General features: G+C 38.7%; 1 protein-coding gene across 1 annotated transcript in view; it reads right to left on the bottom strand.

Moving 5' to 3' along the window:
* pth2ra (parathyroid hormone 2 receptor a) overlaps positions 1–26,363 on the bottom strand; it is a 63,648-nt gene extending 37,285 nt beyond the window's left edge. Inside the window, 5 exon segments of the mRNA XM_022204633.2 lie at positions 7,025–7,122; positions 10,870–10,994; positions 12,444–12,554; positions 16,346–16,451; positions 26,048–26,363. Of these exon segments, the coding sequence (XP_022060325.2) occupies positions 7,025–7,122; positions 10,870–10,994; positions 12,444–12,554; positions 16,346–16,451; positions 26,048–26,107 (500 nt within the window). The 5' untranslated portion in view covers positions 26,108–26,363.
* Positions 26,364–26,417: the final 54 nt, after the last annotated feature.

Below are 26,417 nucleotides of genomic sequence, written 5' to 3' on the forward strand. Positions count from 1 at the left end.
CAACAGAACTAAGGAGAGGTACTCACACTGTGGGGAAACTGTAAACCAAAGGGGCAAGACAGGCTGGGGAAAGTCCAAAAACTGACAGGAGCACAACAGCGTCCAAGAGGGGGGAATCCACAACAGGGAGAAGCAGAAAAGTCCATAAATAGAAGTAGTCCAGAGGTGGTAGGTTTGGTGGGGGACAGAGTTTGTGACAACATGGGAGTCGATGATCCGGCAGGGATTGAAAGAAAGCACAGAGCTTATAATTGAGGTGAGGTGGAGAACAGGTGAGTAGTGTTTAGCTCACATGTGTCAAACTCAAGGCCCGCGGGCCATATCCGGCCCGTAATACAATTATATCGAGATTAATTTACATTGATTTATTGTTATTGTTATTAATGGCCCGACGATACGAAGCGCTGATAACACACAAACTACAGATCCCATAATGCAGCGCAACAGCTGCCTTGCCGAATGATAGGTTACCTGGGAACATACAGAGCCGGCTTATCGCAGCCACCCGCTGCAAGCGCCGAGTTGCGGCGCCGCGTCACGCTGTCTGCTCTGAATGAGACGAAGCGACTCTATAGCAGACAACGTGGGAGCTGCAGTTTGATCAAACAAATGCAGTAGTAATGTAGGCCATAATTTTTTGAATATTTTTTGACATTGCAGATGTATTTCTGCGGGCCGGGTCAGACCCCTTGCGCTCCGGTACGGGTCCGCGGACCGTACGTGTCTTTACAAATAATACTCTGAACCTGCATGCATACGTACGCTTACGTTCATACGTGCATTCAAGTTGAAGCTCGCATTGTGAGAGACGCAGCTTGCAAGCGGTGACGCTGCTCATTCCTCAGTACAAGGACAAAATGGGAGTTTGAGAAACTATTTCAGTTCTTTAGCGAACTCCAGACAGAATTGGCAGTTTTTCGCTCACCATTCACAGTGGAAGATCTGATGTGCCCTCTGACATGCAACTTGAAATAATGGATTTGCAGTGTGATGTAGAACTGAAGCACAGATTTGCCTCTGTGGGCTTGGAAACATTTGATCAGCATGTCCTTCCAGGCTACCCTAAATTAACAGCACTGGCGGCAAAAATGTTATGCACGTTTGGGACGACGATCTTTTTGAGCAAGTTTTCTCAGTAATGAACATTAATAAAAACAAAACTGCGCACAAAGCTCACGCATAAGCACTTAGCTGACATGCTAAAGTTGGCTGCTGCTCAGGACATGATGCCTGATACTGATGCACTAATTGTGCAGGCTAAAAGATGTCAAGTTTCAGGAGCAAATAGGAAGCTAGAATAAATCCTGTAAAATGCTGCTTTAAACATTGTTGCCTTAGGGGGGGAAAACAGTTGCTAAATGAAAACTTGTTGAACTAAAAACTGTGAAATTCAGTGTTGGTCATCAGATTCACTACAAAAGTGTTTGGTTGAATGGAATATTATTTCTAATGGATGCATCCATGTATGTAGTTTTTAATGTATATTTTACATGTACATTTTGTACATAAACAAGGCAGGTGACAACTTTACTTTCTTAACTGTCTGTATAAAATAGCTGCTACTTAAGATTTAAAGGTGTGCAGAATTAATTTAGGTGTTCACAATTACTTTCCAGATGTGGAAAATGGACTTCAAAAAATTTCTACATCTTTATAAGTTTGATATTTTTTTAAATTCCAGGACTATGTTTTTAAGTTACACATACCTGTGACTAAATATGTTGTGCCATTGTACAATCACTGTGATTAGTTGTAATGCACAATGCACACAAATAAATGTTAAACTGAGTCATAGTGTTGTTGAAATTGCACCGACTTTAATCTCTGGTTGTTTCTAACATAATTTTTAAAAGGACAGTTAATTACATATAACAATTTTTCTAATATACTTGTTCTCCTTTGCACTAAAACGTCGGAAAAACTTAGACTTATTCTTACTTCTCGGTAATTATGCTATAAGTTTACTAGTCCGGCCCTGTAGGAGCCAATGAGCTCGATTTATTATAAACAGGAATCAATCTTTGTCCGGGAGGTGTTCCACCCGGAAGGAATAAACAGTTTTGACCGCCGTTGAAGTGTCCGCTGAAAAGCTGGTAACAATGAATTGTTTGTTTTAGATTAAAGCTGTTGGATTATACTTATTTGGAGTAATAAACAGAGATTATTGGAACAGCAAGCATTGGTCTCGGCTTTCTACATCAGACGCGGTAAAGTTGTCGGCGTGTCAACTATTTAAATCCTGGTGAAGCACCTCAGGGGCTTCAAGCATTGGCTTAGCCTCTACAGGCCCCTTTGAGATCAAATTAGGCCGTATGCAGCCCCTGGACCAAAATGAGTTTGACACCCCTGGTTTAGCTGATTACTGTAGCTGACACTCATAGCAGTAATCAGCTGGTAGAGTGCAGGGAGAGCAAGAGGGGTGAGTGACAGATAAAGAGATAGGAGGGAGAGATGACAGACAGAGTGAGCCAAAGAAAAACAAGTCAAAACACACACAGATGAGCAATAATGGGGAAAAGAAGGAAAAAGGAGGAAGAGGGGCAGGAGCTGGAGCAGGATCATAACAAAGCGCCCCCCACCTTTGTAAAGGACCAAAAGTAATTGGGTAATTGGCAACTCAGTTGTTCCATGGCGAAGTGTGTGTGTTTTCCCTCATTATTTAACTTCTAAGAAGCAGAAAAAAGGTCTGGAGTACATGTCAAATGTGGTATTTTTGCATTTTGAATTTTGTGAGGTCAACTCTCAATATGAAGTCCAAAGTGCTGTCACTATCAGAGTAGCAAGCTATCATTAGGCTGTAAAATCAAAACAAACCCATCAGAGAGACAGCAAAAATATTAAGTGTGGCCAAATCAACAGTTTGGCACATTCTAAAAAAGAAAAAATGCACTGGTGAGCTCAGCAACACCAAAAGAAAACAAGTGGGGTGGATGACAGAAGAAACTTTTCCCTGGTTAAGAAAAAATCCCTTCACAGGACAAGAACAATCTCCAGGAGGTAAAAGTCAACTATTAAGAGAACACTTCACCAGAGTGAAAACAGACGGTTCACCACAAAGTGTACACCATTGGTGAGCCTCAAAACATGAAGGCTAGATTAGAGTTTGCCAATAAACGTCTAAAAAAAGTCTGTGCAGCTCTGGAACAACATCCTATGGACAGACGAGATCAACTTGTACCAGAATGATGGGAAGAAAAGAGTCTGGAGAAGGGAAAGAACTGCTCAAGATCCAAAACATAGCACTTCATCAGTGAGCCATGGCGGTGCTAGTATAATGGAGTGGGCATGTATGGTTGGCAACAATACATGCCCACAAACTGAACTCGTTCTCTTATATTTATTAATGATGAGACTGCTGACAAAAGCAACAGGATACATTTTTTGTTCACATTTACTGCAAAATCAACCAAAAAGATTTTTAAGGCAAAGAAGTGGAATGGCCAAGTCAATCACCTGACCTGAATTCAACTGAGCTGCATTTCGGTGGCTGAAGACAAAACTGAAGGGAAAATGTCCCAAGAACACGTAGGAACTAAAGACAGCAGCAGTGGAGGCCTGGCAGAGCATCACCACGGATGAAACCCAGCGTCTGATGATGTCTTGTGATGTCTACACCATTTAGATGTAAATACCTTTGAATTAAGGCTGAAAGTCTGCTCTTAAAGCACATCTTGATTGCTTCATTTCAAATTCATCGCGGTAGTGTACAGAGCAAATGAAAAATGCGTCAGTTTCCAAGTATTTATGGACCTGATTGTATAAGCACTGATGGTCTCATTACTGGTTGGTTGGAGTCCAAGGCTTTCACCTAATATCCTCTTTCACTCTATGTTGTCACTTTACTGTCAGCTGTAAAGGCTGATAAAAATGTATACACGTGGCATCTATCAGAAAATACAGCAACTAGTTTGTACAACATACTGTGCTTGTGCACCTCTGTTACAAGAGGAATAAATGGATAGAGTAGATGAATCTTCTGTGACCCTATTTATATTTCTGTCAGACGAGCAAAACCACCAGCGCAGCACAAGTCTGTCCAGAACACCAAGACACAAACATGTAGTTCCACTTTCTCCAATACACAATAAACTAGCAGTGAAGAAATTGTTAGTGATTTTGTAACCTGCTTTACTGGATGTTTAAGGTTCTGGCACAGCATAGCCCTGGCAGAATCTTCTAACAGAAGCCAGCACAGCACTTCTATATATTCATCTCTGTTCTCGTGAGCACTGAAATACATTTTTGCTGTTCTCAGTGACTACAGAAGTATTGGAAACTGTTGTGGTTTGCAGCTGCATAAGTAAACAAACAGTATATTTTCACTTGTAGCAGTACCAATGTTTATTCTGCTGCTGCTTTTGTTGCTGCCTCTTATAATTATGGTGAAGCTTTGCAACCTCCCATTCAATGAGTGGCAAATTTATCTTTGGAGGCTGAACATGATGACAGCGTTTGTGTAATTTACTCAACAGCTGGGGTCTGTTTGTATGTCTGACTGTAGGTAAAGTTATATGATTCATTCATTATTAATTGGCTCTTGTGAGTCAGTAACTTATTGTTGAGAGCACTGCGTGACAACAAACAACAACTTGCAGTTATTTTTCTCAATAATTTTGCTATAAGAATTCATGCTCATATTGTGTTTTTTACTGGTCTCACTGTGGTGCATTAAATCTCATGGATATTACTAGACTGCTCAGCACTTTAGTAACTTAATTGTGATTTGCACAAGTTAATGTATGGGAGCGATATTAATGAAGGTTCACTTTGGATAATGTACAATGTTAACTGCATCAGTATCTCTACTGAGCGACAACAGAGAGCAGAAAGAGGTGTGAGACGTTGATAAAGAACCCAAATCAAAGATCTGTAAGTTGCTTTTTGATGTCAACCACACAACAGGTGTATGATTTGCATTTGTCAGAGGTACTACGATGGCTCTTTGAAATTTTAGCTGCCAATGAGCCTGAAGATGTGCTCTATTTGAAGTTTTCCTATTTACAAATGCACCTCTGATCACTTCAGGCACTTTCCTGTCTGGAAAGTTATATATTACTAACGTAACTTTCTACTTCCATTTCTCCAAATCAAATCCTGCAACCCACTCAAAAATGGTGATAGTGTCTCCATTATGAAGGACTATATTTAGACATAAAAAAAAAGGAGATACACATCTAAAAAAATAGAAAAGGTTTCTTGTGATCTCACAGTCATAACTCTCTTGATGCTCAAGCTTGTGTGAGAAAACTGAGATGCTTCTGAGGATTTTTTCAGCATAGCTAAAACCATGTTAGACATTGACTGCTCATAACATTGTTAAATAAGTTGTGGTTATACACAGAACACTTAAATTGTTGCTACAGGTGACCTTTTTATAATGTTTTAGTCTGTTTCTCCCTGTCTCTGGACTCAGCCTCTAATTGCTAAAGCAGGACCACTCCAGTTAAGTGGGCTTCTGTATTACAGAGTTTCAAGTGAGCAGAGATTTCCAAAAGGTTTTTGAAGTGTTGATGGGATTATTACAGCTACTGTAGAACACCATAATTAATCTGTAGAGTCTTGTCAGTGGATTTACAAAATTAAAGGCATTTAACAATGATGGCCTTCCATCTCGTTGCAGCTCTTTAAGGTGCATGCCTAATGCCTGATGTAAATGCTTTCATCTACATTAAAGCTTTTATTTTCATCATTAAATAAATTGATAAAATATGAAAATCATCTTTACTCATCTTGAAAAAACTGACGTGAAGCGATCTATCAGTTTTACTTTTAAATCCAGTTATGCGCAGAAACAAACTGATGAGTTATATAATTTGTGGAGAAAAAAGCAAGCGCTGAATCGAAGATAACACACCATACTGAGTTCAATATGCAGTGCTCAGATCTTTTTCAGACTAATTGTTCTTTCCTTTGTTTCCACTTTCAAGTTAATTAAAGCAGTTCTCACTTGCTTCTTGGATCTTATCCGACTAGTATTAAGAACAATAATATAATAGTTGCATGGGTCCACGATTTCCTTATATATTCCTATGACGTTCATTGGAAGAAACAGTGGTATTTGGTAATAAGTGTAGAAAGCAGAGGAAAGGCTCAATCTAAAACTATGCTAATGTTAAATCTGTATTCACAGGAAAAACATACTCAACATATACAGTCGCATGCAAAACTATTGATAGAAATTACAGAAATCTTCAATTTTTGCATATTTCTCACATTGAAATGTTCCTGATCATCAAATTAATATTTATGCCGTTACTAATGCCGTTTTTAAATTGTGGTTTATTGAAGAATTATTGAAAACCTACATTCAACAAAAATATAAACACTTTTGTTTTTGCTCCCATTTTTGATGAGATGAACTCAAAGATCTAAAACTTTTTCCACATACACAATATCACCATTTCTCTCAAATATTGTTCACAAATCTGTCTAAATCTGTGATAGTGAGCACTTCTCCTTTGCTGAGATAATCCATCCCACCTCACAGGTGTGCCATATCAAGATGCTGATTAGACACCATGATTAGTGCACAGGTGTGCCTTAGACTGCCCACAATAAAAGGCCACTTTGAATTTGATTTGTGAACAATATTTGAGAGAAATGGTGATATTGTGTATGTGGAAAAAGTTTTTTTTTTTTTTTTTTTTACACAGTACAATACATCCATTGAACAGGTTTACAAATAGTGAGTAGCAGCAGCAGGACAATCGGGACACAAATTTAGCTATCACAATGAAAATTACAATGTCTGTCTGTCTTGGACTTTTCAAACCGTGCTGGATAACCTGTAAAGTGCAGGGCTGTCAGGAAATTAAATACTGCTGTTGTTTTGACATTCCTGCAGCAAACACATTTCATAATACATGACAGGATGTGAAAATGCAGACACAGGGGGAGACTGTCTCCTGCTGTTATTCAACTGATGTGTGCTTCTGTCTCCTTAGGGTTGTTAGGCATATTTGTGCTTTATACTACAGTTCGCTAAGATATCACACGATGTAAGTGAGAAAAACTCCTCTCTCACCTGAAGTATCCAATAATCATGATGGCCACTAGCAGAGAGCTGAAGGACACAGCGTAGCCGATGGTATACATGATATACAGCCGCTCAAAGAAGTCTTGCTGTGGATATAGAAAGAAATATTTCCTGTTCAGTCAGCTGTCTCTCAGAATCACAAAATCTACACAAGCATGACTCAGTAGTAAGGATTAAAAGGTCACAGCAAGAAAGCCAAGGCAAGTAAAGTTTTAGGACTTTGCCTAAAAAGAGAGGAAATGTGTCAGCATTAGATCGTTAGTCTCTGATAAATGAAGGGCTTTAAAAATACAAACTCCTTCAGGAGTCTGAAGTGTCTGAAATCTAAGGTAATGCCATCTTTTTAAGCACTGGTCAGACTCAGAGAAGCCAGATGATTTAGCTGATACTAGGAACCAACGATGGCTTTAGCCCTCTCTCTCTCCAAGTAGCTTGTAATTTTCAGAGCAGGTGACACAGGCAAAATTAAATCTGCACTAATCAATATTTTTAAAGAGGCAGTAGAGCTGTAAGTCGTTGGGTTCAAGTCCAACAAGTTTCAAATCTTTCAGACTTGAAGTTCAAGTCAAAAACCAAAGCCCTGCAGCCTCCCCATGCTAATTACAATTGCACAAGGGCAAAAACCAAACCACAAACACACACTTTTCAATGGAAATGGAAAATCAAAACATCTCTGAGTGACACTCAAACTAAAGGTGTACATGAATCATTGTGGACAGGATTATGTGTAGCATTTGTACAGCTTCTGCAGAATGAATAATTAATGAATGAACAGAGCCTCTCTGATTTTCAGTTCAGTTACAGAATGAAAAAGTTTTTCACTTAAAATACCCCTGTTTTTTGCAGGAAGGCTACATTTGTCTAAACTGAAGAGAACTGCATGTGCAACATGTTGAGAGGACAACATGACACCACCAACAGCAGGACCTGTGTTCCTCATGTTTTTGTGATAACAAGAAAGAAGAAACACTCATTTTTACAATGGAAGAGTCTTGGAAAAACAATTTCCAAGTTGTTGTCTTCAACATTTACATAGTTGTGCACCAGTAATATTTCCCCCGGGTCGGACTGTGAAGGCAAAATTCACAGTCGTGTCCTGATGTGTTAGCAGGAGAACTTTCAGCACAAATGAACCTGAATTGTAGTGCGACGTATGAGTGTGCTCCAATGTGCTGTGCCCCCAAGAACAACCAGTAATTATGCACAAGTTATTTGGCCACAACAGCACAATCATTGCCCATTTAATCTACTTACTAAATTTGGCTCCCTGTAACTGCTTTATTTTCCCCAAACTGTAATTCAAGTTGAAGGGTCACACTTGTCATTGTAGATGGTGCTTTGCATTTTACTTTATGCCTTTTACGTGTTGCAAAGCACTGGGAACACAATAGTGCTGCACAAAGACACTACTATGACTGGGATGATGTCCGGATTTAAATAAAACCTGGCTTCTGACATTTATAGGTACAGCCTCATAACTGTTTTTAATCACCTCTTCTATTTAACCACGCCCGACGGGTATGTCAGCGGGGTTATTGCATTTGGTGCGGTATCTGGCTGGGTAAGTATGTATGTATGTATGTATGTGGCTATGTCCGGTCAGATATCTCTGCAACCGCTGAAGTCAGGATAATCAAACTTGGCACTGAAGAAGGTCCCCTGCTCAGTTGTGGAGTTACAGGTCAGCAGATCAAGTAGGGAGGGAGATACGTACGATGATCAAAATTGATACATATTGCATCAGTTGTATAGGGAGGACAGGGTTTTCGCCAGCAGAGGGCGTGGTTCTGCCCTCTACTGAGGGCTCATCTGGTTTCCTTTTATGTTTATAGTAGAGTGCCTATATAATGAGAGTGGCGACATGACGGGTCCAAAAAAATTTGGTCACGTGATCTATAGGAGCCATTTTGTTTCCAATTCATGAACGTCGGTTATGTCTGTTAACGTTGTTTACAACGCAGAGAGTAATTCTAGGTCTTTTTGGCTTCATAAATACCTGAAAAATGACGGGCTGTTGTGCCTTTGGGTGCACAAATCGATCGGAGAAGGGATTACACATGTTTAGATTTCCCAGGAGTAGTGAAAGAATGAAACTGTGGGAAAATAAAGTCCGGAGAGTGGGATGGAAACCGACTTCATCATGATTTTTGTGCCAGGTTAGTCCCATGTATGTACTTTCATGTTATGATGTATGGGTGAATGACAGAAAAGTTTAATGTGATTTTAGGCAGTTGTGGTTATTTTGACTTTGTCCATTTTCATGCATGGAGATGCATGAAATACGGGCCGCTGAAGTTTAACGGGTTACCCCGTTAAACTTCAGCGGCCCATCTGAGCTTCGACAACAGCCTCCCTATTCATTCACATGATTTCCAATTCAACAAACTGCTGACAGTTTTCTGTTTCCTATTTTCTGTTTTCCATCCAACCTGCAGTCACTTATCAGCCTCATATGACCCGAACAGGCTCCGTGTTGTTCACCTGTTTCTGGGCTGTTAGCCGCCGCCGTTAGCATGAGGATGCTGTTAGCCATATGCTTACAGCTGCAGCACCGTACAGGCGGACGGGAAAACGTATTTTACTAAATTTGCCGAAGCTGCAAGCTCGATGATAGAAACATTATACACCCATGGAAAGCTTAGATTCTCATGAATCCGCCGGTATAAACCACTTTCAGATGTGATTACCACAGCGGGTAATATAAACACATTTGTCCAACAAACAGCAAATAACGTAAACAGCACAACTCACCTTTGAAGGCTCAAAACTAGTCACAGATGAAAATATTCCACAAAACGGGCATAATCCAACCTTGGACATCCAGACAAAACAAGCCAGTAAATTATTTTGTCCAAAACATGTCTTGAAATCAGTAAACAATCCATAGTTTTCGTGAATGTGCACGTCGCGCTGCGCGTCCCATATTGAGTGAATGGAAACAAAATGGCGTCAAATCCCGAGTTGTCGCCACTCTCATTATATAGGCACTCTCGTTTATAGCTTGATCAGCTGACCCCAAGTGGCCAAAACTTCAATTAATCATATTTATATTTCAGTTTTTACCCAAAGTGTCAAAGTGTATTAATCATTATGGCTGCTAGCTAAGCACTAATGACTATTTAGGCTCTTTGTGTGATTACTCATTTCTTTTCCACTCATCACTGTGTTTGTTGGAGCAGAGCTCTCACATTTTCAGGTCCTGAAAAGGCTGCCATGATTAGTGTCCAGATTCTGACAAAAGTGTATTTTTTTTTTTATTAAATAGTTCCTCAGGAATCCATCACAAGAAAAAAAAGAAACTATCCAGGCAGATGGTACTCACAAGGACACGAGATAAGTGATTTTTTATAATGCAGCTTTGAAAGATGATTACAGAGGCTGGAGATTTCAAAAACACAATTATGCAACAAGACATTGTCAATTTTTCAGACTTTTGTCTGAAAACTGATAATTCTTGTATGACAAAAACACACACAATGAGAAGCTCTTGGAATGAACTGCTAACAACTCATTGTCATGCAGCCTGTGATGAAAGGTCAAAAGTTTACACTGCTTTCGATTAAGGCGCAACAAGCAAAACAGAAGTGGGAGCCACCGCTTTGCAGAATGTGGAGATGCTCAGCTGTTATACAATCATGTGGTAAGAAGTGAATTTGAAGCTCTTTATTCCAAACCACATGGTGTCCATGTCCAAAGAACATCTAAGACTGTTCTCAGTCTGCAACCATTGCTACATATGAAAGAGTCTGTAAGTATACAGTATGTATGAGTCAGATTGGCAAAGGTGGTTCAACGGAGCAGTTACCATAATAACATGTTACAGTCAAACTTACTCTTGCTTCCTCGTCACTGAAGGGCTGAAGGAAACGGAGACACTCTGAGTAGTTGGTCCATGTTTTGTTCCACTGGTCTACAAATACCCAGGATCCGTTGACATCACACTTTCTGTAAGCATGTCCTGTAAACACATAGCTGATCCTGAACATTCACAGCACACATCTGAAAAAAAAATGTGTATACTGTATGTATATATCAAGAGGTTAACCTAAATAATTATACACTAGTAGTCTGTATTTTGGTTTCAGGAACAGGGATTTTGGGCACCTGTCTTCCAGGCATATGGAATCAAATGCATATGTTAAATCTGTACAGATGATTGTACTTTGACATAAAGAGACAGCAAAAGCCAGGAAGACACTGTGTTGGAGACATTTTTGTTGAATTTCAACTATTTCTATGTCTCTGAAACACTAAGATGAAATCAGATTGACACTCATAACATTGATATTGTTTTCTAGTAATTGCTGTTAAGCCCGATGTTTACCTCCAGAATCTTAATATTGTCGTATTTTCTTCATTATACCATTCATTCAAGCATTTCATTCCCACCACAGTGCTTGACTGTGAGGATAAGATTCTTGAGTTTGAACGCTTCTTTCACTCAATGAAGAGATGTTCCTGTGTCGAAACAACTCAATTTCAGCTCATCCGATCACTAAACTGACCTTCTTCTTTGTCCAGCTGACCTTTTGTTAAGGCTAGGTGAGCTTTTGTGTGTCTGTCCTGCAGAGGAGGAGTTGTCTTTGGTGTGTGTCAATAGAGAACAGCCTTGTGCAATGTATGCTGGACTGTCTGTCTTGAGATTCTGCAACCACAATAGCTTAGATTCATCAGGGTGGCCTTGATGGTCACCCTTGCATTGTTCTTGGCCATTCTTACTATCAATCTTACCAATACATGGCTCACTTTTGGTTTCCTACACACCTTTTCAGATTTTTCCCAGCGTAGAACTCCCTGTGCTTTTTGATTATACTTTACAATGTGGCTTCTGGCTCTTGAAAAGACTTGGATACGGTTTCTTAACCTAATCTTGTAAGAACCACGATGTGTAACTCTCTCTCAGTGATGGACTCTAACAGCAAACTCACTAAGCTCTCTGATTTGGTGAGGCAGAAAACACCCTTATCATCGCTACACTCTTTTTGCACAGAAGTAGTTTTGGTATAAACTGTAGCAAAACTGATTTCCGTTCAGCTGCTCCAACTTCAGGATCTTAGTCTTGGTATCATTAATGGTATTAGTAACACCTGCTTTTATTACTGTGGCAAGTTAAATGATGTAAAAGTATTGCTACACTAATATTAGGGCCTCACATGATATATTTTCAGTTATAGCTATAACTATGTTTAGCCCAATTAGTGCCCTAATTAGCTACGTAAAAATATCTGCATGAATTTAGCTTCAATACTTTTGCAATATACTAAACGACTACTGCACAAATTTAATAAAACGGCAAGCATGTCAACCGCAAACATTCTGAATGTATGCATTTATTGAAAGGTTCTTGCAATCCAATTCCTTGAGTTGGTGATGGTACATTTGGCAAAATAAAAAAATATCTGTTCACCTTTGTGATTGAAATCGTAGATGTAAGATGGGCAGGGAACCTTGGTAACCAGTCCAGGGGAGCCATGGGGCCAACAGATAAGACCGTCCCAGTCAGGGGGGCACACCTCATCTGCAGTGAGAAGATCATAAAATACAGCACCATCTGGTATCTGTTCAGCGCTAATTTTCAGCTGTTTTGGCAAAGAGCATGCATTGTTGTATTTTCATTTGGTCCATTACCTACTTCAACTGTGTTGTGTCAACCAGACTAACAAATTATTATTGGTTGCAGTTAATGAGCATAAACTTAATTTTCATCTTAACTGTGGGGGGATTATTAACAAATCAAATATAATTACTGTGCTGATGTGAAATATATTTTTATCATGAAAATGTGGCTTGCAGCCTCATTTTGTGATCTTTTTTGAGACTATACCCTTTAATTAGACACAAAATGTTTGACTTATGGTAATATACTATATAGTCTATGCACTACCATCAAAACATACACACTGCTGATTGCACAGACGAGAGGAAAAGCCCTGCAATAAATAGCACCTAATATGTTCACTTTTGGCTGAGACTGGGAAAAAACTGGTCAGTACTTGGTGCACTTAGCATTTGGGATCATATTTTGGACAGAAATCTGATTCATGATTACGATTGTTGGGGAGTCACAGTATTGACATTTCAGAGACTGTTTTTCACCTTGTTCAATAAAAAGTTAAATTTTATGAATGAAGATGTACTATTAAACATTGGATAAGACTGACCCTTTACAGGTCACATATGGTGAAAATCTGATTTTATTGTCTTCTGGTTGTTCAACTTGAAAGTACAATATAGACACTAAACACAAGACAATCACTTCTGATATTCTAGCTCTCAATTTGTGAGCCTCCCAACTTTACAAGCGAGTAACAGTTCAACCCAGGTACCATGCAACACCGGACGAATCAAAATTAATTTGGTTTAAAGACACAGACACGTGTTCTTTCTGAAGGAAGCAGCAACAGCTGCAGCTCACTGGTTATTCGAGACAAACAGTCCATTTAAGAACAGACTTAAAAGTCGGAAATCAGCCCGGGGCTGCGTGAGCTGTCACAAACTTAAGACCCATAACACAATTATACACTGAAACTGAATTTTGCATATACTGACATCCTTATCTTAATATAAATATCCTGGCAGCTCCAGTGGAGCTCACCCAGAGAATTTTAATTTATTTCCAAACAATTATCTCTTATAAATCTGTAATCTGTGAGAAACAGCTGAAATGTTGAATATGTAGAAGAACACAGAGCATTATTTACTATGGGACCCTAACTGGTCCTGTATTTTAGAGTTACTGCTGCTGTGCCACATGTGTAAATCTGCATATCACTCTTAATTTAAAAAACAGTGTGGAAATTTTGTAATCAAGACAACTCTGACAAAGCTTCCCTATATTCTACTAGAAGTGCATCTGAAACCCAGAACCCTCACCACTTTTCATCAGTGGAACTAAGCAGGATACATCCAATAATTCTTGTAGCTTTACTAAAATGACAATCAGATAGTCAAACACAATTTATGCTATGACTGGCCCGCTGTATGCAGACGGTGAGAAAAGTAAGCAGGGTTTGAATTTCTCTTTCTAGCTTCCTTTTCTCAATTATTTACTGTTGATGATTTACTATTATTTCTGTTAGTTCTGTGGAAACAAACAAGTAACACTCTAAACGTCTGTCAGGCAGGTAATAGCCATGAGGAATGGAACATTTCAATGTATCAAACCTGGAAATTTGTCACCTCAGATTTGAAACTGACAAGATGTCAGACACGTTCCAAAACAGTTAATGGAAGCAAAATTTGTTCCTTTCAATATTCTAAATCAAACCACCTCCAGACATACTGAATGTATCATTTATGTTAACAGCAGCAGTATGCAACTGCTGAGCACGGTGCCCTGAATGTTAAGAGCAAAGACCTGCGTAATTCTGCTTTCTTGTAATATAACGGAGAGGGCTTTAATGTGAACCTTTGATGGGACTGTGAGAATATGTTATTGCACATTACAAGACACATACAGGCCATAGGCAGTAAAATTACTTTAAAAAATATTCCACAGTGTTTTCCACTACTTCCTGTTGTTCTTCACATTTCTGCATTGTTTGGTCCATAATGAAAACAGCAGCCTTAGTCGGCGTGTCTTCAGTCAGCAGAGGTGTCCCCGCTCCAACATCACAAATCAATTTTCATGGATTTTACTCCCTTTATGTCTCTCATATCTCATCTGTCATATAATATATTGAACTGTTTGTTGAAATACTGCTATTCATTTAATTGAGGCAGATGTGAAATGCGTTCCATCAATTCCTAAATTTTATAATAACATCATTGAGGTGCCACTGTATGTCATTTGTGATTTTCAAAAATATTAGTAGAACCACTTAAGTCCTATTTGTTGCCCACAGCTGGCTGTGTGTGAAATTCTTCAATTCAACATAAATAATTACCTACAGCATCACATGGCAGCAGAAATGGTAAAAAAACAAAAAACAAAACTTCATTAATTGGTTTCGAATTGAAATTGCCAGAAGAGGCACAGAAATATTAGCCTCGAAATTCTTTTGAATGTAATAAACATGAAATAATCATATTTGTTATGTTCATAAATTAGAAAGTCTGAAAGTTGAAGAGTTTCTCTGGTTTAAATCACCAAATAAGGATTAAAGCAATTATTAAAGTCTCAATTAGAAAAAAAACCTGCTTCAATTGTCTACAATTGAAGCTGAAATATCCTTCAATGCCCTCAGGACCCAATTTCCTCTCCAATTAGCTCTGTAAACTTGAAATGAAAAAATGGTAATTAGGAAATAAAATCTTAAAGCATACATTATTGTGGTTATGTACGACACATCATTTTATTCAGTGTGCTGTTCTCCCTGAGTTTTCTTCCATAAAATATCATGCGCAGTCACATATTCGGAACATGCTGCATGTACTGATTCCTGGTTCTATGGAAGCAAAAGGAGAGGCTCCAAGAATGAAATCTGATAATCACTATTTTTCACTGCTTTGTCCTTTGCCAAAAAAAACAGTTAACATAAGCTCGATGCATATTGCAGTCAAAGAGCATAAGTCTAGTGAGTAATGTGAAAACTTCTTATGGACACGTATGATAAATGGGAGCAAATGCAGATACTCCAGAAATTAAATCTGATGATCCATCTCCTATCTGCTCTTCTGCAAAATGACTTCAAACACTGCACTGAACATGACTTCATGAAGACAAATATTAATCAAGTCAGTTATGGAAATAGATTTGTGTCAACATAATAAAAAAAAGCATCTTGAATATTAAACAAAAATAAGACTGGAAATTTTTATCTCACTGCAAGTGAAACAAAGTCATCTGAAAGATAACTCTTTTTAGATTATATGGTATATTGTTAACAGTTCCCTCTACTACTTTGCTCACTGGCCAGACTTTTGGCTTCATGTTGGCTTTCAGGTTATGATGCCCACTCTCTACTTTGCCTGACTTTTCCCATCACGATATTACATCCATTTCATTGTTGGACAACAGAAACAGACAAATTTGCAGACTGGAAATTCTGTTGTATCAGAATGTGGTATGAATAAGTAAAGACCAATGAATTATTTGCAAGTTGTAAGTTTTACATCGGCAATGATATTTTCAATATTTTTTTGCTTGAGTGACTTTATATTGGCCCAAATCTAATTTCACAATAATTAATGTTCTAATGCAAAGGATGGTCAAACAAAATCCTGATTTTCTTTTTTTTAAGCTCACTGCATGCCATTTGACATGGTATTGCTTGCACATGATCACGCACAAAATTTTGATTGCATAAATATGCAGCACTGTGTAATTGTTTTTATAGAAATGTAACTTCTTGTGTGTATCCTTTGTACCTGTGGTCCTTGGTTCAATGTTGGAGAGGTTCTGGTAGCACTGCATTTTGATTTCATAGAGGATGTACATCTGCTCCTGTGCAGAGAGAGGCCCATCAAACCCCATCTGTGGAGTACAATAAATAAGATCAGAACTGTGACCCTGTGTGCACAAATCAGCCACTGCCTGAATTTTTTAATGACATTTGGGACATCCTGCCATCTACCATCTGTTGTGTGACAGGCCAGCATTTGTGGCTTTCAAATTGAGGACAACTATGACCAAAAAAAGCCAAAAAAAAAAAACAAAAAAAAAAAAACAAAGGAAGAAAGCAGCAGAAACATTGTGTGGCACAATTCTCATTTCCATACTTGTGCTGAGTCAAACATTGTGAAACTTACTACAGAATATATCTACATTGATGTGTATTGTGCCACTATAGGGCAGATAATTCATGCATTTATTTAATTTGTGATCATCTAATCTTAAGTGCTCATTTAGTTCACATTCCACTGCTAAGTCTGGGACAACGCAGCCCTTCAAACATTCTCACTAACAGTATGTGCAACAATATTGTTTTCTAAAGTTACTAATGACTGTTGTAGTCTCACAGGGTTGCTTGTTTGGTTCCATAGACATATTGCATGACAAAACAATCACAAGGCCACATGAATTGTGGGCAAATTGTTTTCCACATAAAGCCCCATACAATTGATTTGTTATGCTAAAACAGTCATTTTCACACTACTGTCAAGCCCTTTGGTTTTTATTGTCATTTTAAAACTTTCACAGACTTATTAATACTTTTTTTGGCTTAAGCAGATTTTGCTTTAAGCAAAATGCTAATGAGATCACGCTAACATGCTCACAATGACCAATGCCAACATCCAGCCATTATCTATGCACCGCCTAGTCCTCATTAGGGTCACGGGGGGACTGGAGTCTATCCCAGCCGACTCTGGGGGAAGGCAGGGGACAGGCAGTCTATCACAAGGCTACACAAAGAGACAACAAGTACACTCACACTCACACCCACAGACAATTTAGAATCACTGATTAACATCAGCTTGTTGCTGGACTGTGAGAAGAAGCCAGAGAACTGCAAAGGGAGAACTTCCACACAGAAAGATCCCAGGCCGGGACACGATCTTCTAGCTGTGAGGCGACAGTGTGAACAACCAAGTCACTGTGCAGCCCTCATGTCAATGTGTTCATGTTTAAAAAATGTAATGTTTTAACATGTTCACCATCTCTTAGTTTAGTGTGTAAGCATGCTAACATTTACTAATTTACACTGAAGACATGGTGCAACTGAAACAGATAATGACAAGTGTTCAGTCAGAAAGTAAGGTATTACACAAATTCAATGTCTGACCAGTGGGTGGCAGTACAGGAAACATCGAAGGTGACCAAACTGCCTTATTGCGTCTTTTCACAGAGGGGATGAACCAGTTGTTTTTGCATCATTTTTATGTTTTAAAATTATCAACTGAATTCAACTTCTTGTCTTATAAAGTCTGAGTACAACAGCGATACAGCACTGTTGGTAGAGACCCTTGTTGAATCTGTAAAATGCTTTTGCGGCATATTTAGATATTTAACATTTATCATGAATGAAAATGGAAAATGTAGAAAGGGCACACTGATTGTCATTTTGTGATTATTAAATGGCTATTAAAATCTATTTTATGCACAGAAACACAAGGAGGACAAGAAGCTGATTTGATCTGGCATCTATCTCAGCAACTTAAAACTGGCTCTTAGCTCTATGTTTCCTAATTTATTAAACTGATTTTGTGCATGAGTGATGATGACTAACATAATACATTTATTATACACATCTTTGGAGGCAAAACAATTGACATTTCTCTCACTCTCTCTTCCTTCCTTCCCTTGAACTGTTGCCACAACCTTTTATATTAAACCAACAGCATTCAGTTCAGTTCAACATTATTCAGCCTGACACGACCGTCTTTCATTGATGTTGTTCAGTGAGACTGGTCCAGAAAGCAGGTACATCAGCTTATGTTTATTTCTTAACTGACAATGTGGAGGCCCAGTCACATAAGCTCCTCTCTCTTTGGCTGGAGTGCCTTTGTTAAACAGTGTATCTGTAGAAAAAGTCAGTGACAAAATGGATACACTCAGGTTCTTCATAATTTCACTGCCTTGTTCAGTGCAGAACCATCTGTTGCAAATGTGGTTACCAGTGATGACTGCTTGAGTGAGGAGAGGATTTAGAGATGTTGGTGAGAGGAGTGGACGTAGTGTAGAATTTCCAGTAAGAAGAAGCTAACCATGGGTTGGCTGCATATGGTAAGCCATTTAGACGTGTAATAGCAGAGTTTGACTGCTTGGAATTAAAATTACAGACATGGACAATGTCGTTTTGGCAAATCGTAATTCCACTGTGACTGAGTTTTTTTTTGTTGTTGTTTTTTTAAACTTGACCTCTTTAATGCTGATTTGATCAGTCACAATAATGGGTTAGGCTTATAACTAGTCTAAATAGTTGTGCGTAATTGATAATGGCAGTGAAACAGCTTGATGGGTGTGGTTAGAATCGTAATGCCATACTATATTTGAAAAGCAAGCCACCTCCTACTTTCTGTAACTTTTGATGTGAAACAAGATATCAAGAACATAATTTCAACTAGTTAGAACTCTGATTCAAGATGTCCTGAATCACATTTTGGGCTCCAGTTAGAGAGATCTACAGCATCACTTTCAGTTGTTCAAACTTAAGTTATATCTAAAAAAAAAAAAAGCACCATGTAGATATATTGTTCCAATTCCAACACTGCCATGTTGGGAGGCCACAACAGTTGTCTGGTTAAGACAATTCATAAACAAGCTAGCCTTCTTGTTTTCCCTGGTGAGCTAAACATATCTTTTAATGTGGCTCTGATACCTTATCTTTTTGGAAGAATGTCATTATCTGATCTATTATTCATCAACATAAACTGTGAGTCAGCAGGCTGTATTTGTTGTTTTCTTCATTTATTTATTAGGCAGTAGGGTCAACTGTGCTCTTTTGGGACCTGGGAGAAAAAGGAGTGGGAGCCAGTGTTTGTATGGTTACACAGTAGAGTTTACAATTTTGCTACACCATTTTTTCAAAGATATTTATCATCTGTCCTCCCTTTTAATCTTCCTTGACTCTGTTTTTACTCATTACTCAACATCAGTGTTTGTACCGAGTGGCGCCGCTGGGCAAATATTGATTGTGATGTGCAAATCTAGGCAAAAATAACAGATTTCTTTTTTGTGTGTCCACATCAAGTCACAGCATTGTTCCAGGTTGAAAACATTATAGAAAAATTACTAAGTCTGAACAAGATTCAATATTACACTTGCATAAAAGCAACCAGAGTACGTATTCTGACATGAGAGCAACATGATAAACCACACCATCAGATTAACACAACAGGGTGCACGTCTGCAGGGGGCTTAATATTCACCCTGTGGGAACCACTTCACTTTGATTCACTCAATATTTGTTCCAAAGGTCTTTTCTAAAGTGAAGAAATGTCCAACAGCCATATTTCTATGACTAAAAACAGCAAGATGACAGCACATTGCTCTGCTGCACTGCCTGAATGCATCGTTTACTACTGATTGTAAAGGAAATATGTCAGCAGATTAACTCACACTGGAAGAAGACTTTGCGACAAAGATATATTAAAAGTAGTGTTTTATAAAAGATTAATGTTGAGGAAAAGAGATGTACAGTGCAAGACATGTTGACAGATTCACCCTAATTCTGAACTGACTGGTCACCACATCTCAGGTAGATAAAAGCTCTCTGCAAGTCCAAATAAGGACATTCAATACAAGTGCAGAATGTTTATTGGCTGAACAGCAAACCATGCTAACCCAAGTCAAGGCTTTTCTAACACAGAGACAAACAAAACAAGAGAAGCTCCTCGTATTTTACAGCCTTGGCAGAAGGATACGACCAATTGCTGCTAGTTTCTCAGTGATCTTAGTGTGACCTTCAGAAACACTACTCAAAGAAGGAAAATTCTTCAACCGTTCTGTGCAAGTTTAGTTTCCCTTTTAAGAATATCCCCTTTCTGTTTCATTCACAGCAAACACCAATGTACATTTCTGCCCTTCTCATCTTGCATTCTTAAGACTACTTGGTGGAAGCCGTTACAAAGCCTGTGAATTATCCTGACACTTTTTAGACTTTTTTAGACATGCATGTTTGCCTATAATCTAAAGATCTAAGACCTTTCATTTGGAGTGACGATATGTCAATGGATTTCATGTTTTATTCTTTTGGTTCTCTTGTTTCTTTTTGAATTGTTTCAACACATTTTACTAACAATTGATAGTTTGTTTTTCTGATATTTTGCTCAGTATGTTTACCTATTTATTTTTAGATGTACTAATACTATGGTCTGATGAAAATCTGCAAAGAAAATGTTATTACTTAACTCATTGTGCCGTGGGCATTACTTTACTCCTGAACTCATGGACATTTCATCAGTGTTTGAAGTCAGTCGTCCTTGTGGCCACAAATGAGAGAAGGCGGCCTCCAGATTTGCAGTGTAAGGTCAATGAACAGATGAAGAAGTTTTAACAGCAATGTTTTTGTATTTAGAGCCACATCTAGTAATGACTTGTAGGCATTCACCATCTACTTGTCTGCAGATCAGGTAATTATACTGGTTATCTTAATCCAGTTCTTAGAGGCTGTCAACTTTTGAATAAAGACATCATTAGGGATACATTTTTCTCAGACTGTCCGGGAAAATAACCATAGCTATTGTATCAAGTAAAGTTTATCGAACCATTTGAAATTAGCATAGGTCATTAAGCAGACTAATCATATTGACAGAACATTTCAGTGTCTCAACATTGTTTAGATGTGTTTAAGAGTTGGTGTGAAGCATAGCCACTCCATCCAGGAGTATCGATAATAATATATTTTCAGTAACAGTTTACAGATTCAGCTCGACTCAGAGAGAAAAGACTTGAAATAACACTGAATTTCTGACTGCATAGATTAAAACTTTAATGACAAACCCCACTGTTCCTCTAAGAATTTTGCTAAAATTAGGGAATGATTGCCAACTTGTTCATTTACTAAACTCTAACAACTCTGACTAATTTATGATATTTATAACCAAAGGTTGATCTAACCATTTGTTCTTGACCACTTTTGTACCCTAAGCCCAAAAAAAATATTAACACTTTTGAATCACATGGTTTTCTGCAATACTTGGTCATAAAATGTCACTTGATCTCCATCTACATGTAAACACAGTTCTGGTGGAAAGTTAATCCATCCCTTTCATGACTAGTCACACCTCTTTTGTCAGCAATAACCCCAAACATTTACAGTAACTGCAAAGATTTCTGAAAAATAGGTCAAGAATTAAACTGCATTAGTTCACTCCACACATAGTGGCCTGCTGCAGGTGTTTTCGGCAGAACTGTTGCTGGAAGGACATCTTAAAAGCACATCTGAGAATCCACAAATTTTTAATTTTTTTCATATGAAGATAACTGCAGGCAAACCCAATGACGTTTTCAAGAGTCAATGTTCTAACTTTGACCATTTTCTGTTTGAATGTACAAACATGACTTGACAGAAAATGCTTGTTGGACAGTTTTATGCTAACAGTTGTGCATGAACTCCTTTTACTCATGCCAATAGAGAAGCAGCAGGCAATAAAAAAAAATAAGTCAGAGTGATTCCCATATAGTTTAGAACACTACTTGGAAAAAAAAAACATGGAAAGTGACATAATGTCCAATTTCAAGAGTCAGCATGCAGCTACAAGATGCATGAAAAAGACCCACACAAGACTTGCACAGAGCAGATACAGTTCAAGGATAAATAGCTGGCATAGCAACAGGCTTCGGTATATCTTAAGAAAGTTATTTAAGCCCTGACATTCTTGACTTAGAACAACTCTAGTTATTAAGATGTAGGAAAAAGCATCTGGCTCTAAATTTTTACCTAAAACTAGACTGTTCTCATATGACTTTTAAAAATGTTGCCATCCTGTGGACATACTGTACACCACCCTCAACAGTTGCTTCATATGTAAGTGCATGGAGGTCTGCTCCTCTGGCGCAGGTAATTCTCTTATGCATAAAATTATTGAACGCAGCTCCAGGTCCGACTCCTCTCCATGGTCAGTTCTCCAATTAAGGCCAGACTGTAATCAATGCCTATAGAAAGCATTAGGGCAATAAGCAATAAGGGGGAGAACCTCCAAGGCCACCTCCTTTCTTGCTTTTCAAAATTCAATCGTGATCAAGTTAATTTGGCTTTTTGATAGGAATTTACAAAGAAAAGACACTTTCATGTCAAAGTGAAAACAGATAATTTCAGTCAATTATAAACAGAAAATTTAAACATGCGATTGCAAAAGTAGTCACCCTCTTCAAGTCACTATACAATAGATGGACTTTGGCTACAAATATAACACTGGGCCTATGTGGATTGTTCTCAATCATATATATAACTGGGACTGCACCTGGACAAGCAGGACTGGTCTACAAACACAGACAGATGTCTGTAGGACGGGTCAGAGCAGGCCCTATTTCCTGAGGAGATTTGCATTCTTCCACATCTGCCACAAACTGTGAAGGATGTTCTATGCTGTGGTGTGCTGGGGCGACTGCAGCAAGAAGAAGGACTGTGACAGACTAGACAAACTGGTCAAGCAGGCTGGCTCTGTAGTTGGGTGTACGCTCGACACAGCAGAGATCAGAGCGAGAGTAAAACTGCTGATAGTCTGAAACACCCCAGATCATCCTTTGGATGTGGCAGTCATCTCCCAGAGGAGCTCCTTCAGCAACAGGCTGCTCTCACAAGCCTGTTCCACAGAAAGATTCAGGAGGTCTTTTATTCCCAGGGCCATGAGACTCCATAATGCCTCACTGGGGGGCAGAGTGAGGTTTGGGGGCAGTCAGTCCTAGTCTTAGGCTCCGTACTCATAACAATGGACACTTTCAATGCACTTTTTTATTCTCGGTTTTTAATTATTTATCACGATTATTACTTCTGTATCTTTTTAGGATTGCTCTTAACCATTTTTAGGATTTTAGCTCTTAGTTTTTACTTGTATTGTGTTTTACTATTATGCTATCAGTGTGGGCACTGCACTACTTCACTGCTTTGTCTGTCAAATGTGTGATTGCAACTGGACGTCTATAATTTACCACAGGATTAATAAAGTATCTATCATCATAATTATCATCCTTTTACAACTATTATATTTACACGCGTATTCTTCTTTGCAAAACTGTAGGCTTATGTAGGGATTATGACTCAACAGCTTTCACACACAAATTCTCATTTGGATTAAGGTCTGGGCTCTGACTTCACCACTCCAGAACATTGACTTTGTTGTTTTAAACTATTTCTGTGTAACTTTGGCTGTACACTTTAAGTAGCTGTCTTACTGTAAAACAAATGTTCTCCCAAGTCTCAGTTCTCTTGCAGACGCATTAGATTATCCTCTAGGATTTCCCTGTACTTTGCTGCATTCATTTTACCTTCTACCTTTGCAAGCCTCCTCGAGTCTGCATGATATTTTTTCCAACACTGACTTTCTCTTTGTCACTCTCCCATAAAGCTCCGACTGATGAGAAAGAGGCTGTATGCACAGTCTCTCACATCTCTGAAGCTTGTAACTCTTTCACATGAGTCATAAATGTCTTTGTGGTCTCCCTCACTGATCTCTTTCTTCCATTATCACTCAGTTTTTGAGGGCATCTCCTCTCAGCAGATTTACATGTGCCATATTCCTATTTTTTAATGATGGATTTACCTGTACTCCAAGAGACATGACTTGAAAATTTTCTTGTATTTGGTCTCCAATTTATGATTTTCAATCATGTTTTCATGGCGTTGCTTGTGTTATTCATCTTAATGGTGTAGTTCTAGACAGGAGTACTGATTCAGCAGTGATTGAACCTTCCAGACACAGGTGTCGCTATACGGCACTCACCTGAGACACATTCACTGCACTCAGATGGTCTCCAGTTAACTGTGTGACTTCAAGCACCAACTGCTTGTACCGGTGCTGAATTCAATGAGTTGCGTTAGAGGGGTGAATATTTCTGCTCTTTTAATTACCAGACATTACTTTGCAGAAATTTGTTTTTACTTTGAAATGAAGAGTTTTTTTTCTTCTGAAATGTCTAAAAACCAAATGATATTGGTCATGATGCAATTCTGAAAAGCAAAAATACAGGAAAAATCACCATGGAGGGTGAACACCTTTTTTAGGTACTGTAAGATGCTCTTTTCTCCCCCTTTTCTCTGTACATGTTGTCTGCTGCCTCCCTTGTGGCCAGAGCCTTTTATACTGCTTTTGTAGTGATGGACTTGTATTTGCACGCAGCATGATGAACCCAGTTAATCCTGTAATCCTTTTGTGGGTTGGCCTGTTGCTGCTATTCCACTGTATTTCCTTGCTGTTTTGTTGGCTTGTTTGTCGAGTCAATTCTTTTCTTCGATATTTGTGATAATTTTCAGCCATTTTATACATTACTAAACAAAACAAAAATGATTCCGATATTTGGTGCTTAAAAAACACAGTAGAGAAACAACAATTTTAAATTTACCACATTTTCATCACTTTCTACAAAACATTCATTCTATTATTTGCTATTCATGTTATCAGTCAACAAGTCATGTCAGGGCAGCAAAACTGCTAATTGTGGTGCTTCCATGGTGCTTTCATAGAGGGAAGACAACTCTCCTGCCCTTAGTTCAAGAGTGGCAACTATTATAGACTTCACTCTGAGCAACTGTGACCCCTCACAGATCAGTGACTAATAATGCAGCCAGTCTGTTGTCTGGTGTCATAATTTCAGTGTCAAGTATCATGTTGCACTCCCCCCAGGTCTCCTCACCCTTTTTTCCTGCATCGCGTCACTGCTGACATTCAGCACTAAGCAATTTAAACATAATGTGTTTTTACCGGAATCACTCAGAAAACATGAACGGGAAAAATTATAATTGTTGAGAAAAAGAACATTTTTTTCAGTTTTTTGTAACTCATTATTAGTTAGATTTTATGGTGGGCACCACATACGCGATTTTAATGAAAAGGTCACTTAATATGGGGCAGATCTATCAAATATAAAGCGGTCTGTAAAGTATCTGATATGGAATGCCATTGGCTGCAAATCAATTTGTCAGCTGATGGCTATTGAAACAACTCCGACAATGAGGAACAAATTGCTCCTGACAAGTCATGCTCGTAATAAAAAAAGAAAGTATTTTTACAGTGAAACATGCTGGCATTGATTTTGTGATAAATAATTTAAAAATCAGCTGTGAAAGGTGAAGTGTCAGCCAGATCTCATCGGGTTAGGTGTTTCACAGATCAAGACAAACTGTATGGGCAGCTTCAGCTATTAGAAAGTACCTATGCTGTCATGTTCCTGGGTGCTGTCATTTATCTGGAATTGCTCCTTTTGTGTCAAGAAGGAGGGAAGACACACAAAATGGACACAGAAAGAAATGACTGGTGTATTTTCTATAGATTGATGGTTGTGTCAGTATGTGAGGGGAAACATGTTGCTCCATATTGTACTCGAGTTCAGATCCTAGCTCTTTTTATGCTGTCATTCTAATGTCACATAATGGATGACAGACAGATAGACAGACATTAAGCTCTTTTAAGACCAGGAGAATGCTCTGATGTTTAGTTTGTTTAAAGAAGTGGACACATAATGTTCCTTACCTGTGCCTCAACAGGAGTCCAACAGAGAAAAAAGTTTAAAATCCACAAGTGCAAGTTCATAGTTTGTCGATTTGCGTTATCACTTGGCTCAATTGAATCCCCAGCCCGGTTGGTGCATTCTCATTTTAATAGAAAGTTTCACCGTAAGTTGTGATCCAAACCTGAGCTATCCAACAATGCGCGTAGGACGCAGCAGCGGACTTCATCAGAAGCCAAATGCCAAGTTTCTCCATTCAGACGCTCCTCGCAGACCACTACCGTGTCACTGCTGCCTTTGCGGAGGGAGAGCCCCAGACACGGGCAGGCGCTGGAGATCCCCACGGCACACAGACAAAACCAACTGCGCCTGAGCTGCGCGTCAGTGAGGAGA

Source organism: Acanthochromis polyacanthus, chromosome 14 (genome assembly GCF_021347895.1).
Source record: "Acanthochromis polyacanthus isolate Apoly-LR-REF ecotype Palm Island chromosome 14, KAUST_Apoly_ChrSc, whole genome shotgun sequence".
Classification (NCBI taxonomy): Eukaryota; Metazoa; Chordata; class Actinopteri; family Pomacentridae; genus Acanthochromis; species Acanthochromis polyacanthus.